This window comes from Lytechinus variegatus, chromosome 9 (genome assembly GCF_018143015.1).
Source record: "Lytechinus variegatus isolate NC3 chromosome 9, Lvar_3.0, whole genome shotgun sequence".
In the NCBI taxonomy this organism is placed as follows: Eukaryota; Metazoa; Echinodermata; class Echinoidea; order Temnopleuroida; family Toxopneustidae; genus Lytechinus; species Lytechinus variegatus.
In genome coordinates this window covers 29,117,374-29,135,598 of record NC_054748.1, presented here as the reverse complement: position 1 = coordinate 29,135,598, position 18,225 = coordinate 29,117,374, and the positions used below count along the sequence as shown (strand labels likewise).

The 18,225-nt window shown below is 37.0% G+C and overlaps 1 protein-coding gene across 1 annotated transcript; it reads left to right on the top strand.

Annotated features, from left to right (window-relative positions):
* The first annotated feature begins 475 nt into the window (after positions 1–475).
* On the top strand, positions 476–16,360 carry LOC121421670 (tetraspanin-9-like). Its single transcript, XM_041616439.1, has 7 exons — positions 476–731; positions 10,471–10,554; positions 11,143–11,334; positions 12,313–12,492; positions 13,188–13,331; positions 14,967–15,050; positions 15,427–16,360. Exons 1-7 carry the CDS (start codon positions 534–536, stop codon positions 15,493–15,495), a joined length of 951 nt encoding a protein of 316 aa, XP_041472373.1. The 5' UTR covers positions 476–533; the 3' UTR covers positions 15,496–16,360.
* The last annotated feature ends 1,865 nt before the right edge of the window (positions 16,361–18,225 follow it).

Here is an 18,225-nt window from a genome sequence, read left to right as displayed (position 1 = left end):
GATGAATAATGGAGCAACATGGAAAAGAAGCCCGATTCAAGGGGGGCAGGAGTGGTCGCTTTTCATTCTACAAAAGAGGGAGAGAACACTTGCCCCCAATTATTATGGTGTTGACTGGAGTATAAGGGACAGAACCGGTTATTTATCTGGGTGTAATCATTCAGTTAGTTAAACACCTATAGCAACACTTTTGGTTGTAACTTTGACTGTCTTTGGTGTTATATTCGAACTGTACATGGTGTTGGCCTAACTTTATTAACAGCTTACGGTAACACGACACCAACTATTGTTAGTTTTAACACCCAATTTTAAAGTGCAATGTAAAAAATTTCCTGTTGTGCCGCCTTTAAGCCCTGTTTACTACACAGAACATTGGCTCATTCGTTATCACAACCTTAATAAGAACTTCTTGTGAAGATTGACTCATTTCCAGTCGTTTCTTCCGCTGCGGTGTATCCTGCGCACTGCAAAGCACGTTCACGCCCAGCAATCCACTCACACAGACGACTGGCCTTCGCGCTCAGCATCTCTAAATGAACTTAATTAAAAAGATCATTCTTTGCAGTAACATCCGGTCATATAGTTATTCCCATGAGTCTCAAACTGCTACTACATTTGAAAGTAGACAGTTAGTATTACATGCCGACGTAATTACATCTTGGATTTTACTTCGCGAAGTTACAGCTACTTGGATCTTGAGAAGGAAGGTTTATATCTGGATTCATTTATCGGTAAGTGTTACCACTTTTAGACTAGCTTGGCCGTTACCATTTATTTCGTGGGTCCATCTAAACTTATTTTGTTATCTTGTCAGTTCGGCATTAACAAAGAATCTTATCACTGCTTGATCAAGAACATGACTTGGAAGATGTTAAAAGAGAATAGAAAATCATGTTGTATATAAAAACAAAAATTCAATGGCCGAATTAACCACAATCGGGTGCTAATAATGTCGTAATTAATGTCAAACAATTTCTACACAATATATTAAAGTTTATGGTTATGGGTGTGCGAGGGTGGGGCGTCTTTTTGGAAAAACGGATGTTGTTGAAGTTTTGAAATTTATTCCCGTTGCAACAATGCGGTATTCGGTAACACTTAGAGGTTTTTGTGGTGGTTATGGGGGGGGGGTCTCGTTTTTTTGGGGAAATATCTGTGTTTATGTAATGAACACTATATACCACGCTACATTAAAAAACATGCTCTAATAGGTCTACTAAAGCATTCTAGATGTAGCGAGACAATGTTTCGAGATAGACGTTTAAAGCGGACTGGGCGGGTGAGTCATGGGGCGGGAAGCGCCTCGGGACCGCTCTAAACACTTCAGCGGAAATTCACATCAATTTCAAACTTCCGATAAAAAAGTAAACAGGGTGTGGGGGAGATTGGGAAGGGAGGGGGCTCCATAGGCGGCGGAAGCGGGGGGAGGGGGACGGGGGGACGTGTCCCCCCTAAATTTTAGGTGGGGGAACGGTCCCCCCTATAATTTTTTTTTGATAACCTTTTTTTTTTTTCTTTCTTTGCTTGTCAATTTTTTTCCTGCGTCCCCCCTAAATTCACGTGGACCCCCCTGAAACGTGTGTTGTCCCCCCCTAAAATTTAGGCTGATGACCTTTTTTTTTTTTTGCTTGTCAGAAATTTTTGGGTTAGCAAGTCATATAATTTCGGTTGATAACCTTTTCAAATTTTTTACCTGTGTCCATCCCAAAATTTCAGGTGGACACCCCCTAAATTGTTTGGCTTCCGCCGCCAATGGGGGGCTCTGATGGGTTATTGCGTGAATCTTCCTCTAATATGTGTAAAAAGTTGATATCCAATGCTCTCATTTGGGAATGCCTGTGAGTACGTAGCACAGAGAGCCAAACAATATTTGTGGGTGCCAGACACAGTAAAAACAAAAATTATACAACGCTGTTTACTATATGAACCTTACAGTAATTGTATAAACAGTTTAAACAACTGTTTAAATCTTAAGCAACAAAGTTTAATTTTCATTATCTAATTTTCAATAAATTAAACAGGATTGTTTAAACGGTTAAACAAATACTGTAAGGTTCATATAGCCAGACACAGTAAAAACAAAATTATACAACGCTGTTTACTATATGAACCTTACAGTAATTGTATAAACAGTTTAAACAACTGTTTAAATCTTAAGCAACAAAGTTTAATTTTCATTATCTAATTTTCAATAAATTAAACAGGATTGTTTAAACGGTTAAACAAATACTGTAAGGTTCATATAGCCAGACACAGTAAAAACAAAATTATACAACGCTGTTTACTATATGAACCTTACAGTAATTGTATAAACAGTTTAAACAACTGTTTAAATCTTAAGCAACAAAGTTTAATTTTCATTATCTAATTTTCAATAAATTAAACAGGATTGTTTAAACGGTTAAACAAATACTGTAAGGTTCATATAGTAAACAGCGTTGTATAAAATCATAAACAGCGTTTTACTGTGGACATGGTAAATAAAGAAATACATGTATTTCTGAATAGTCGCGAGAGAGCAAAATTTGTGTACCCTCTTGATATAGACAATAATCTAGAAAATATCATCATTTATCACTCTTTTTATTTCTTTACCTTTATTATTTATCTTTCTTGGTAGTGGAAGTTTGCGCGCCGCGGGAGGGGGGGGGGGTGCCCAAGCCCCGCCTCCATGCACGAGGGGTATGAGCAAGTTTGCAAAAGCTTGAAAGCTTGCAATGATGTGTTAACAATATCAAACTGTGTTTAACACGTTTAACTAGTACAGACACCATGGACACTCGTGTCACTGGTGTATAAAGGAAGCGGGGGCTTGGGATCCGTCCCCCCTCTCCCGAATAAAAAAATGCCATCGATAGCTCTTCACTTTCGGCTGAGCCCCACTATTTTCAAAAGCTTCCATTTTCCACTTAACATTATTATATCGCCATCAAGTTCTTACTTAAGGGTCAAGTCCACCCCAGAAAAAATGTTGATTTGAAGAAATAGAGAAAAATCAAACAAGCATAACGCTGAAAATTTCATCAAAATCGGATGTAAAGTAAGAAAGTTAAGACATCTTAAAGTTTTGATTATTTTCACAAAACAGTGATATGCACAATCAAGTGACAAGCAAATGAGAGAGTCGATGATGTCTTCCACTCACTATTTCTATTTTTAATTGTTTGAATGATACAATATATTTTAATTTTTTAAATCTGACAATAAGGACCAACTTGACTGAACCTTTATATGATATTAAACAATGCTATAATTCCACATGTTCAGGGAAGAATTAATCGTTGTTTCACAAGACAATGAGAAGAAAATTAGAAAATGTAATATTTCATATAATAAAATGCAGAAGAAATAGTGATTGGATGATGTCACCAGTCTCCTCATTTGCATACCGACCAGGATGTGCATAATCTGTTTTGTGAAATTAAGCAAAATTTTAAAATGTCATAACATTCTTATTTTACATCCGATTTTGATGAAATTTTCAGCGTTATATGTTGGATTTTTCTCTTTTTATTCAAATCAACTTTTTGTTGGGGTGGACTTGTCCTTTAAACGTAAGTTTGATAAACAGGCCTATACGTCTTCCTATCTGATACCGACCAAACGTTTCTGAATTCCATTGACTATGTCCTGTGTGGTTACACTTCGTAATTCCGATGATTCTTTATTCCGAAAGTTCGTAATTCCGAAACAAGTAAATTGCCTATACCTCGATGTTCGTTAATCCGAAAACGTAAAAGGGTTCGTTAATCCGAACATTTGTGGCGTTATTCCGAAGGTTCGATGTTCCGAAGGTTCGTTAGTCCGAAAACGAAATAACGTTCGTTGTTCCGAAGGTTCGTTAGTCCGAAAACGAAATAACATTCGTTGTTCCGAAGGTTCGTTAATCCGAAAACGAAATAAGGTTCGTTGGTCCGAAAACGGAATATGGTTCGTTAATCATTACGTTTTCGGACTAACAAACCTTCGGAATTACGAACCTCATTTCGTTTCCGGATTAACGAACCTTCGGAATTACGAACCTCACTCTGTTTTCGGACTAACGAACCTTCGGAATTACGAACCTCATTTCGTTTTCGGACTAACGAACCTTCGGAATAACGAAGTTTCGGAATTACGAATGCAAGCGGTCCTGTGTCGCAAGGCTCATTTTGTGCAGAGAGTGTTAATGATATGTATTTATTATTTTAAACCATGAACATTAGCAGACTATAAGAAGATCAAGATCGGAAGTGATAAAACACAGATAATATATTAATCTATCGTTTCCTCTTCAGAACTTAAAACAGTCATGGTAAAGGGGCAACTTGTCTGAATGCACTCTTAAAGGAGTCGATCAAAATCGCCACTGGGTTGGTTGAAAAAATATTAAATGGTTAGAATCTACAAGGATTTAGGTTATTATTGTAGGACTGTTATTTTGACATTTTGTTTCCTTTAACAGTTTAGTTATTTACAGTTCAAGCTTTGGTATTTAGTTCAGCTTTGTTTACATTCCTGATGCTTCTGTTGTCATCCATTTACATTTGACTTTCAACCTGCTTCTCCTGTCATTCCTTTCCTATTCAGATGTGTTCATTCATTACACTTCCACATCTGATTCTTTTGTTCAACATTCTTATTATGTAATCATCCCAACATCTTATTCATCTCCATCCTCTATCTCTTATTGGTTATTTTTATGAATTAGACTTTTCCACTTTCAGTTGGCTCCTCCATTCTCTTAATTTTCATTGGTTGATTTTGTGTAATTTAAATATATGCTAATTTTGTATTGCCATTATGAGTTTAGCTGAGTCAAATTAGCCCAGCCAATAAACCGCATACATTCGTAATTCCGAAGCTTCGTAATTCCGAAGGTTCGGTTATTCCGAAGGTTCGTATTTCCGAAGGTTCGTAATTCCGAAGGTTCGTAATTCCGAAGGTTCGTCAATCCGAAAACGAAATAAGGTTCGTAATTCCGAAGGTTCGTTAATCCGAAAACGAAATAAGGTTCGTTAATCCGAAAACGAAATAAGGTTCGTTAATCCGAAAACGAAATAAGGTTCGTTAATCCGAAAATTAAATAAGGTTCGTATTTCCGAAAATGAAAATAATTCATTTTGGTAACAAAAACGATGTTGTCATTACAAGATTACACGATATTATGCAATGATAGTAATAACGATCGATGATACATGCGTGTGTTGGGCCAAAGCATGTACTTCATTAAGAATATAGGCGCCCTGATCAAGCATAGGCTAATTTCGATTTTATCTGAGCAATTGCTGCCTAAGCAAATGGTTTAATTAAAGATGCAAGGGATCAAGTGTGTTAGAAGCGTGCGAGCAACCTCTAGATAATAGGATTTGTATTGGAGGGGATGTCATTTTTAATAACAGCTTTTGCTGGTAATAAAAATAAAAATAAAAATAATACTAATAATGATCCTTGTGAGATGTTAAAAGCGCGAATCGGAAGCTCAAACTAGTAGACATTTCATGTAAGAAGACGCGAAGTGAGCATTCGGATCATTTTTTGTAATCGTGAGAAAGATGTGTATCTTTCTAAAGAATTAATGCGAGGGTGAGCTGTAATTTGCTTATATACTGACCTGGGGCCCGTTGCATGAAACTTTTTACCTGAGAAAACTCAGGTTGTTTTTACAGGAGTTTTTGCCCTGTGCTAAAGTCAATGGCGGAAATCAGACTAACCTTAGTTTTCAGTTTTTACCAGAGTTTTCTCAGGTAAAAAGTTTTATGCAACAGGCTTCAAAAAGTAATCTTTTAAGGACTGCATTTAGTGACTCATGAATAGAATATATATCTCACGAACTAAATAATGAGAGCGCGAACCGCAAGCTTAAAATTTGTGATATTCCAACCTGAAAACTGGACATTTCATACTTCTTTTTTGTAACCAGGAATAGAATGAGTTCCTCAATAAACAATACTTGATGCGAGGGAGAAACGTGAGCCAAATTTTTCCGATTTTCCAACCTGAAAACTGGACATTCTAAGCATTCTTGTAAAAAAATAATAATAGCTGGGAGAATAGTTTTCAGAACTGAAGTGGCTTCCCTGGGTAAATAATATCTATATCAATATTATCATTCTAGGCCCACATGAAATTTCCAAAAGTTTGAGCACGTGATTAGCTCGCAACATCTCACAAGGATGCCCTTTTAACAGTAATTGACCAAAAAGGTGAATTTTACATCTTCAGATTTGAATTTTCCCCCCGAAACCGCTTGCTCTCTACGCTCGCAGAAATGAAACATAAATATATAACTTTAGTGATCACTTAAAAAATTGTGCTCAATTTAGTTACTACAAAACACACAACCTCTTTACACAGATGATAATCTAATGGTGAAAATATCCGTTTGCACCAAATTGCCCCTATTGGCCCCTTTTTTTGCTTTGCCCCCCCCCCCCAAAAAAAAAAATACGTTCCGCCGCCATTGATTAGAACACGCATCGTCTTCATGGTTAACTGCTAAAAGTTCTTAAAATGTCCCCTTTAGATCAGGTCAGAGCTTATATATTTAAAATTCTGTTCGCGCTTCTTGCTAGCAGTTATTATCTAAATTTAGTTACATAGGCATCTCGCTTTGAAGATCACAAACATATTGCCCATCATATCAAAAAAATATATAGCTCGCGCTCGCATTGTTTAAAAAGGGTTTATCATGTTATTACATATTTACTTTATTTTATCAGGATAAAGCTAATTATTGACTGTTAGGACTACCCTTTCAAAGAAACAAACAAAAATCAACTTTAAACTGCCGATCAAGGAAAATATGGCTAAAAAATGCCCCCCCCCCTCTATTTGACGAAAGTTGGATCCGCCGGGAGAGAAGCAGGGGGCATCAAAAATGAAATAAAAAACAGGGGAATTAATATTTTCCAAAATGGGAAAGTTCCTTTTTCAAAAATGAATATGCCGTTTTTCATGTTTTTCGAAATAAAATACTCTTTTTAAAGTTTACAAGTTAAGTTAAGTTTTCAGGCTGGAATATTGAAAATTTTCAGCTTGCGCTTCGCACTCTCATTCGATTGGTGAAATATGCATCCTAAAGAGGTCACTAAATGCTTTCTTTAACAGGTTCCTTTTCTGGTCAGTATGTTTAAGCTCTCGTTTTGCGCTCGTGTTAATTCTTTAGTTAGATGCACATCTTTTTAATGACAGCAGAAATCTGCTCGGATTTTTAAAAACTAGTTTTTTATTTCTTATTGAAATAACCTAAAGTCTTAGCTTGTGATTCACGCTCGCAACACCTCGCAATAATGACATTTTAAGAATAATTGACCACAAAAAACGTTATACAACTTCACCTTTGAATTTGCTTTACCAAGCCGCTCGCTCATTATACTCTCTCCCGAAAAATAAAGCCTAAATATACATTTTGCCATAATAAGAAGTCACTTCAAAAAAGTTTTTCTCTACTTAATCACTATCAAACACACAATGACTTCAAGCAGATGATAATCTTAAGGTGAAAATATCACCAAAGTGCCCATTTTGACGTATGAGTTTCATTTTTTGGCTTTACCCCCAACGAAAATTCGTTCGGCCGCCCTTGCCTTCCCATCCTCATAATAATTGAACGGCAACAGTGTCCCCCGCCCCCCTCCCCTTGCCTCTGCCTCTGCTTTCCCGGTTTTCATTTTTCGGATTAACGAACCTTATTTTGTTTTCGGATTAACGAACCTTATTTTGTTTTCGGATTAACGAACCTTATTTCGTTTTCGGATTAACGAACCTTCGGAAAAACGAACCTTATTTCGTTTTCGGATCAACGAACCTTCGGAACAACGAACCTTTTTTCGTTTTCGGATTAACGAACCTTCGGAACAACGAACCTTATTTCGTTTTCGGATTATCGAACCTTCGGAATAACGAATCGTCGGAATTACGCCACAAATGTTCGGATTAACGAACCCTTTTTCGTTTTCGGATTAACGAACATCGAGGTATAGGCAATTTACGTGTTTCGGAATTACGAACCTTCGGAATAAAGAACCTTCGGAATTACGAAGCTTCGGAATTACGAAGTGTAACCCAAATAAACAGTACACTACCAGACTTTATGGAGTTAAGTTCTATTTTGTTCCCGTGTCTTTCGAGTCAAGTTCCCTCTTCTCCTCTCCGTTTGCTTCTGTTTGATGTGTGATTGAGCTTATGTTACTCCTTCTTCAGTTATTTAATTTCCCCTTAAACTGTATTTTTTCAACCCCACATTACTAGTATACATTTTTTTTACCAATATACATTACCCAACAGAATGGACAGTATGTTACCCAACATTTTAAGTGTGTAAACAGTCCGATAACCCTGCAAAGGGCTCCTGATCGTAATTACAACAGATTTATTTGGAGTAAATAAATCCAGAATATTCACCAAAATAACAATGAAATTCATTACAACAGCAACAAGAAATCGATAGCAAAATTGCTGGAAAAGTTTTGAAAATGTAATTATTCAGGGAAAGGAACAGAACATTTATATATTTACACTTGCAAGTGTATGAGAAATGAATTTGATATACAGTATACGAGAATGCAGGTCACCAAACTAATGAGTGCATTTTGAATCAAATTTTATTCCACAAATAAGCAATAACTTTACCTAATAATCCCCCTTTGATATTTTTTCTGACTGCTTTTGGTCATAATCACTTACACACAACATGTGTATTATATGATCTTAAAACGGGGGAGGGGGGGGGGGTGGGGGCTGAACGGTTTTCAAAGTATGGGGGGGGGAGGCTGAGCCAAAAGTGGCGGGGCCGACCATGCAAAAAATCACAATCATAATTTATGGTCATTTTAACGTTTTTGTACATGGTTTTGGGAAAGGGGGGGGGGGGGCTGAAGCGCCCCCAGCCCCCCGCTTCCGCGGCCCCTGGGGGTGGGGGTAGTAACTGATGAGGGGTCCCCAAGGCCGAACATTTTAACTTCATAATCACTGGACGTATATTAGGACTATAGTTTAAGGGTATCTTGTCCCGTTGTTTATGGTTTTTTATTATGTACATTTAATTAAGTCAAAAATAATTGATGGTGAATAAAGTATATAGTCAACATTTTATTCCCCCAAAACAAAAGCAAAAAATAATGAATAAATAAAAAATAAAAGATAAAAATGATTGAATCTTTTTTTTAATTCACACATCCAAATCAGGGAGTTCCCAACATCCTGCCCAAATTTTCGCAACGTAATTTTATTACATGGAATGACTCGGAATTGGATACCAAAATATTTCACGAGTCAAGGAAATATCACCAGAATCTGCGACGAGTGCAATAAAATTTACCAATGACTGCTACTAATGACTTGTTCTATTGACCAGTCTCGGTTTTGAGGATAGTTTATCAAATTACAAGGATCTAAATTGATATCTTTTAAAACATTAATAGGCGAATACACATCATTTTGCTCGGGCATTATATTGATAATATTTACAATTGAAACAGTAAATAAAAAAAGAAATCCCTCGGCTTTGCCTCGGGCGCGTATTAAAAAGTATCATATTTTTTAGGATGAGAGCAATAACATTTGCCAATGACTGCTACTAATGACTAGTTCTTTTGACCGGTCCTGGTTTTGAGATGAGGATGGCTTTAAGGATCTACAGTAATATCTGATAAAACATATTAAGCTAATACACATAATTTTGCTCGGGCATTGTATTGATAACATACCAATGAAACGGTAAACAAATTCCCTCGGATTTGTCGCGGGCGTATTACAACTTTTTTAAAGGTACTACGCCGTTCAATGACTTCGATTGTATGTATTACTTGGCTATATAATAGTGACATCGATAGTATGTAATGATAAGCCTAATGATAACATAGGGTATTTTGTGTATTCCACATAATTGTGTTCAAGGGCCCGGCTAAGCAGGGCTACCGATTTCGATGCGCACAGCTTTTTGAAGAATTACAATTACTGCCAGTGCCCATTTCCCTCACCGGGGTTGAGCGCAGCACATTGCGGATCAATTTCTTGCTGAAGGCATTTCGCCATGGCTGTGATTCGAACCCATGACCCTCTGCTCCAAAGTCCGAAGACTAATCCTTGAACCTTGAAGAAGTACTCTCCGAAAAAGCGTATACACGCTGTCCTGGGGGGCGTTTCATGAAAGGGCTTGTCGGACGTTTTATCCGACAAGTCCCATTTTATCCGACAGTTACCATAGGAACAGTGCCTCTCAGCCAATCAAAATCATGGAAAGATGTCAGATCTGAAAACTTGTCGGATGAAAATATTGATGAAACGCTCCCCCTGGAGAGGCCGGGATGTGCTGTGTCAGATGCTGCCAGTGCTTCAGGTGATGTGGTGATCCTGTGGTGGTATTCTTGGTGCACTATATACACTCCTCTAAGCCACAATTTGGCTAATATTTTACCAGCGTGTATTACTTATGATTCTTATTTCACATGTATTCTTTTCCCTTCTTTTTCCCCTTCCTTCACCCAGGAATACAGACCCACCATATACAAGATGAGGGGAGATACAAACTGCACAAAGTACACGTTGGTAGCCTTCAATGCAATTCTCTTTGTGAGTACAATGCCTGATCCATTAAAAAAAAATTATATTGTGACGTCACATTTCTTATGATAAAAATGGAGAAATCAGACAAACATAATTTTGGACAAGAAAGTTAATAGTTTTCATGTTTTCAGTTCATGCTTTCAGTGGTGGATCCAGGGGGAGGGAGGGGGCATGCCCACGTCAAAATAATAGATTCTTTTTATCGAGAAAATGTACACTGTATAGTAGAGATTAGTTTATTGAATGTAATTCTATTACTTTTGGGGATATAAAAAACCTGATAAAAAAGACGTAGGCTAATGGATATGTATGTGGCTACGCAAAAAATTGCCTTATCTGGCCTTATTGCGAAAGTCGATCGCTCCTAATTTTGTTCTCTTTTGTTAATACAATATCTGTAGATATACAGAAGGGAGGGGGGGGGGGGGGTGCCTCATCGGAAAGTAAAATTGGTTCGTTATACTCCAAGAAGCATTACCCTCCATTTTCTTTTTTTTATTTCTCTTTTATTTTTATTTCTCAGTCCAAGGTAATTAAAACCTACTATTATTGAAATATATAATTTCTATACGATTTCTTTGATACTGTCTCCAGATTGTGGGAGGAGCCGTTCTTGGAGCGGGGGCGCATCTCCACATTAAGGAGGGGCCGTTTATGACGTTACTTCCCAGCATGCCTTTCCTGAACGTGGCGAACATCATGATCATTGCCGGGATCGTCATCCTCGTCGTTTCTTTCATCGGGGCTTACGGGGCTATTAAGGAACATTCATGTTTGCTACTAACGGTACGACTGATTACTAAATTTAAGTCAGATATTTCATTGATAGATACTTAATACCTCGGTCACATTTGCTCTACGGCGGCCGAACAGCGAATCGAAAACAGCCGTATTAACAATTTATGTATACGAGCTGTAGGTGGTTTGTGTAAGCATGGACCCAGAATGAATAAAACGACTGTTTTGGACTCGCCCTACGGCCGCCGTAGAGCAAATGTGACCGAGGTATTTACTTTCAACTTTGTACCTGCCCACTCCTAAGGACCGATTTGTTAATTTACTATAATTTAGTTAGTTAATAATCATCAAATAAAAATGCATGGTTGAAGGGCTATAGACCGACGTACCTGCTCACTTTATAGTCGTTGATTTAGCTATAGATGGAACTAATATTTTGCTTAGTTAGCTTATCAGCTAGATATTTTATTTACCCGTTGACAACTGGAACCGGGTTACACCTGTACAAAGTCTATGGGAATAACATAATTCACTATTCGATAGGTTAATTAGGTACATCACTGTACAAATTTGCCTGTTAGCTTCCAATAAATGACCGGCAACGTGCCATATTTTTTTCTACCAATCATTAATTTTGATCCATATCACCATTCATATAAAACTCATTTTTTTTTATAATTCATTTATCTATTCATGCATGTTCACAATGTCACAATATAAATAAAATGTACGGGATCACATAGATAACATGGATAATTATTTAAAAATATCTAAAGGTGCGATAATATGAGCCTAGAGCTTGAATGATTGGTTCAACACCTTTAAACTGAATTTGTATCACTTTAAACAAAAAATACAATGAGAAAAAGAAAAGATAGGGAAGAGAATGAATAGATAAATAAATAGATAAAATAAATAAATATAAGAATACAAGGGGTGAAAGACTGCCTTAATATTAGTTGTTATTTACTAGTTATCATTTCATAACAAAGGAATGATTACCATATTTTGTTTTTCTTCTTTCAGTACTTCGTTTTCATGGTCCTCGTTTTTATCTTGGAAGTCTCTGCGGGGGGTCTTGGTTTCGCGTATCGCTGGCAGGTGGCCAAATATGTAGCCAATGAGATGCGAGCTGGTGGTTTAGCTAAATACAACGCGCCGGGAGAGGGCGGTCTAACAAAAGCATGGGACAAACTCCAGAGTACAGTTGAGTATTGGATAAGGTCAAGGGGGTTCAACCCATCTTGATTTCTGTTCAATTGCCTTCACAATTTTTCGAAAACAATACCCCCCAAAGAAAAAAATCTAAGGTGAAGTAATAAATAAAGAAATAAATAAAAAAGAAAAAAGAGGACTAAAGGAAGAAAAGACGATGTTGAAATAGGATATCATTTTCTGAATGTCGAAATGTGAAATTAGATTTTCATTTTAAAAGATTCAAACATTTTTTCGCTCAAAGGCTTCGTCCTCTCACATTTATTGTGTGCCATACGGCCCCCTGTCGCTCATAACTTCACTGATGTTCTATTATTGCCATCAATAAGCTTCCTAAATAGGCTCCAAGTGAATGACAAGGAACTTCATAATAAAGAAAAAAATGTAAAACGAATAAGTTTTCTCTGTTTCTACTAAAAAAAAAATAAATGGCAGAAATTTGGAATATTTGAGGCTGTGTTTAATTTCCCTCCACGACCGAGTAAACATCGATCATGTTTGACTAATACGAAGTGTCCCAAAATATGCAGTTTCTCCCTCTTTCTCATTTTATTCCCTCATCAACTTCCTCCTCCTCCTCTCTCTCTCGCTCTGTCTGTCTCATCCTCTATTATCTCTTTTCTCCCCATTGTTCCTCTTTTTTTTTCAATCATTCCCCTTTTTCTTTTTTTTTACCCCTCTTTTAGCTTGGGTGTTGCGGAGTTTTCAACGACACCGACTGGGCTAACACGGGGACCGGTATGTTCTTAACCCGACAGACACCCGACTCATGCTGCCTCTTCCCCGCTCCGGGATGCGGCAAAGACGTCAACTCCGAGAAGTTCATCCGGGTAAGTCTTTTCAGATACAGTCGCGAGAGTTTCGCGACTGCATGCAACAACGGGGACGGATTCTACAACGCAGTAAATCTATTGAAACTGTCCGTCAAATCGCAATAAACAGCTTAAAGGTCTTTGTCGAAAATCGGTCAACCGGGGGAGCGTTTCATGAAAGGACTTGTCAGACGTTTTATCCGACAAGTCCTGTTTTATCCGACAGTTACTATAGTAACAGTGCTTCTCAACCATTCAAAATCCAGGAAAGTTGTCAGATCTGACAACTTGTCGGATGAAAATATTGATGGAATGCCCCCCAGGACGGCAGATCGTCTTTGAATCTGAGCTAATGAAAAATACAAATACGCCGTTTGCCCAGATTCATGGATGACACTACTGGTTTGATTCACAAATCTTCGACAAAGACTGCTTTCTCATGAAAGGCTTGTGACAATAGATTGTCTGCGTTCCTGAAAGCGTCTACATTGTGATTGCGAAAACACTCTTTTGATGGAGTGTAGGGAAGAGGAAGATGTAGGGGAGGGAGGAGGTAGCTTGTCAATAGAAGGAGAAAAGTAAAAATCGCTTACCACCATAGAGATGTATACTAATTAGGCCTTACCACCTAAACTTTTATCAAAATCGGATGTAAAGTAAGAGCAGTGGTTTGAGCATTGGACTCATAATTTAAAGGTTGTGAGTTCGAATCCCAACTCAGCCATTGTCTCCCCTTTGATAAAAAGGCCCAAGACTGATATCTGTTGTCTATTATGTAAGCCTCTATGGCTGATTAACCTAGACGTAAAATGTTTCCAAGGTAATTGGTTAGATACCAGCTTGGCGTTTACCAGCAAAAAATGCTGTCCTGCCGAGTTCCTACGGGAGTTACCACAAAAAGAAACAGAAAGCTATGGCATTTTACAATTTAACGATTTCAGAAAATTATTTGCACATTATGGTGGGAATGCAAACTGATGACGTCACCCACTCTTTTCTTTTGAAATATTTAATTTTATTCCTCATTATAATGTGAAATTAAATCTGATATCATTTTTGAAAATTTTGAATACAAATCTATCACAAATTTGGATTTTCATTTTGTAAAGGCTATTTCGCTCTCTCGCGGCTGTTTAGACCCCCCCCATTACGACAAAATGTAGCCTATCCCGTTAAAATTTGATGGCCCTTTGATAATAATAATGATAATAGGCATTTATATAGCGCCATCTATCTAGAAATATTCTATTCCGAGGCGCGTTATTATTATTACCCCGGCTTTAGCTCGAGCTGCCTTTCAGCGCTCATGCATTCAAGGAATTAGTCCTGCCGGGTACCCATTCACCTCACCTGGGTTGAGTGCAGCACAATGTGGATACATTTCTTCTGAAGGATATTACGCCATGGCTGGGATTCGAACCCACGACCCTCTGTTTCAGTCAGAAGAATAGGCCCTTTATACAACATTGCTTACCATTGAGCACTGCTATGTCTGTAAAGCGCTTAGAGACGTCGTTCCGATGTATTAAGCGCTATATAAATGCGGAATATTATTATTATTATTGCTATGTTAAAAGGTCGGATGTTACTGGTGGTGAAGATGAAATACGTTACCATGGTAACTAACTTCTCTCCTTTTTTTCGTTTTTACAGGGATGCAAGGGCGCCATCATAATGGAGTTAGAATCGAAAGCCCATGTCGTTGGTATTGCGTGTATCATCATCGCAATTTTTCAGGTAAGAAAAGGACTTTTAATACATTAAGATCAGTCAATGCTATGTGATTTTGATGTTGATATATTGTTTTCTCCTAAATTCGTATAATCTCTGTAATACATTTTTCATAACATAAACAATTACGCAACTGTTACATTAATTACTGTTTGGGGCGTGAACAAGAGATAAAGTGTGCTAAAAATATCATTTCATAGAAAAAAACATTGCCGACCCAATCGATTATCATAAAATTCACAATTTGCAGGATTTGCACGTTTGAATATTCCATAAAAATATATTATTTATTATTTTTACAAGGGATCCAAACACTCATGTTTCGAAATATAGGCCTACATTTCTTTTTTTTTTATCACGGTGTTTTTTTTATCCTGAACAGATCTTCGGTATTGGACTTTCTTACACAATGTGGAAGAATGTCAATGAGAGAGGAGGCAACTACGTGTAAAATGTAATCATGATAATTAACTGTAAAAAACTTCACTGATGTGTATATACCGATCCACAACGCAAGAGGGCGACACATGCGCCGTCTCACACGCCCGAATTGCAAAAAGAAGGCATGCACATTCATTCGACTGAAATAGATAGGGCAATCAACATGATCGCTGAACGTCTTTGGCTCTAATTGGGAAGTGACGTCATTTTACTTTTGGAACTACTTGACTGGCTGAAGGACTACGGTTATTTTTATTGTTTTTGGTGATGAATGAGATTTCGTCACGTAATGTTTCCATGTTGATTTATTTCCAAAAATAAAGCGGTCAACATAATTATAATACCCTAATAATGGTAAGACATTAAATGTGATATTGAATTGCCTGTATGAACATTAGTCTCCCTGATGTAGTAGTAATCCGTATATATATTTTTTACTGTAATTTCACACTCGTATCTGAGGGGAAAAATTACAGATCTATGCGACACCTACTTGTATACATGTATTTTACATGTAGTTTACGCAGAGCATACATGTAGTTTACGCAGAGCATACAAAGACTGTATATAAGGATGCCTATATCTTGTCTCGCGTTTCACCCAATAATGGCCCTTACGACCTTCTGATCTTTCTTGGATATACGCCACCAAAGGGGTGCACGGTGCAAAAAAAAAGTTTGTTCTCTCTAAATTCCTTAGAATGAAACAGATTGCCATCGGGACCTGATGCAAAGTTGGATTGAAGCTTTCAATCTCATATTTAGATATTGGATTCAATCTTATTCGATTGAAACTTTCAATCCAATATTATAGATTGGTCCCCGACAGGCTAGTATTAGATTGATTTTCAATCTACGGAATTTAGAGAGTTCAATCGCAAAAACGAGCGTAAGTCACCAAATCAAGCAGATTCGGGGCGTTGCAATGTTGAGTTGAAATGAATTTACTACAAATATCAATTAAAAGGATGGTTTCTATCTCAATTCACAGAGCAAAATGCTAAAAATTTGATCAAAATCGAATCACAAATATGAATAACGAAGTTATTGAATTTTAAAGATTTGCATTATTCCGTTGAAACAGTTCTAGGCACGTCTATATGAATATTCAGTAGGTGGGCTGATGATGTCATATCCCCACTTGTTCTTTTGTATTTTATTATATGAAATTAGGTTTTTATTCAAAAATTTTCGACCAAGAACTAAAACAATTGGATTGACAACTGATTAAGTGCATTAGTTATCTATTGACACAACTTATTTCATCACAATGGAGACACATCATTTACAAATGTATGATATTTATGATATCATGTAATAACATGCCTAGAGAATAGTCAAGACGATGTGCATACAACTGTTTTCACGAAAATATTGATAAACTTAAAAATTCAATAACTTCATTATTTGTTATCCGATTTTGATGAAATTTTCAGCATTTTGCTCTGTGAATTTTACACTATAAGATATAAATATCTTCAGCCTGGACCATCCCTTTGATTCGATTCATGTTTTTTTTATTGCATTTCCATTCGAACATGATACAAAGTAATCGGATACAAATTGACTTTTGAATCAGTATATAATTGAGAATAAATCACTTGATTTCGGGGCTCACGATTGATTTTAAATTGAACGAGAGTTCCTTGTAAGGCCTCATAAGCTCGTCAAAATGTGTAATGAGAAATCAAGAAGTTGGAAATAAAAATATGGGATAAAAAGTGAAGCTGTTGTTTCGTTATATAAGAGTTTTATTTAAGATTTAAGAGAAGATATCATGACTAGACCCACACAGCAAAAACTTTGGCGTTAACCGGTGTACATAGAGGACCACACCAGTTATTTTACACCGGTGTTAAATTGGTGGTGTTAGTTTTACAACTATAGGTGTTATTACAACACCTATGGTTGTTACATTTACACCCTTTGGTGTTATTTTCAATCTCTAGGGTGTTATTTTAACACCTCAGGGCGTGGTACTCTATTAACACCAATTGGTGTCAGCTTTAACACCACAGTTTATAGAGTGCAGGGTCCCGTTTCACAAAGATTTGTTATAATAACAATCGAAAATTTTCTGTAACAAACTAGAATCAGCCAATCAGATTGTAGGATTGCAGGAGTTTTGAACAGTTATTGTAAATTTGTTGTGTTTTGTGAAACGGAACCTTGATGTCTGTGGAGGCTAATTTTTAAGAAGTGTACATTTATATATTTGATATTGAATGCATAAGTATAAGTTTGTTTTCAACCTTTTGAGAAATGTATTTTAATGGATTTGTTTTGGGGTCACGACCATGGCCGTCTGCATACATTTTTTGCGGGGGGGGGGGAGAATGCGTTGACTTTCTGAAAAACCCTAAAAAGCGAGGGAGTGAAGTGACCGAGCTTGTCATTGGAGTGCTTTTACATTAAGTAAAGTGAAACTGAAATAATTTGTGCATACTATATTGGTGAATTTTGTGAACATTTTCGGTTAAACAATGTATAGGTTTTCAAAATTTCTGGGGGACGCTGCCCCCTCCCCATCCCCCCGCTGCGTACGGCCATGGTCAAGGTGTTTACAAAAAGTGCTGCGCTGTGTCGTCACGAATATTGAAACTAGAAAATTATTAAGATCCCGATCTCTGAATCTTGAATACAATTTGAATTTCAATAATTGTCTGTAAAACAAAATATTATGTTCATTGTTTTGTCTAATTGTCATTAATTGAATGTATTCTGAATGTATATTGTATGTA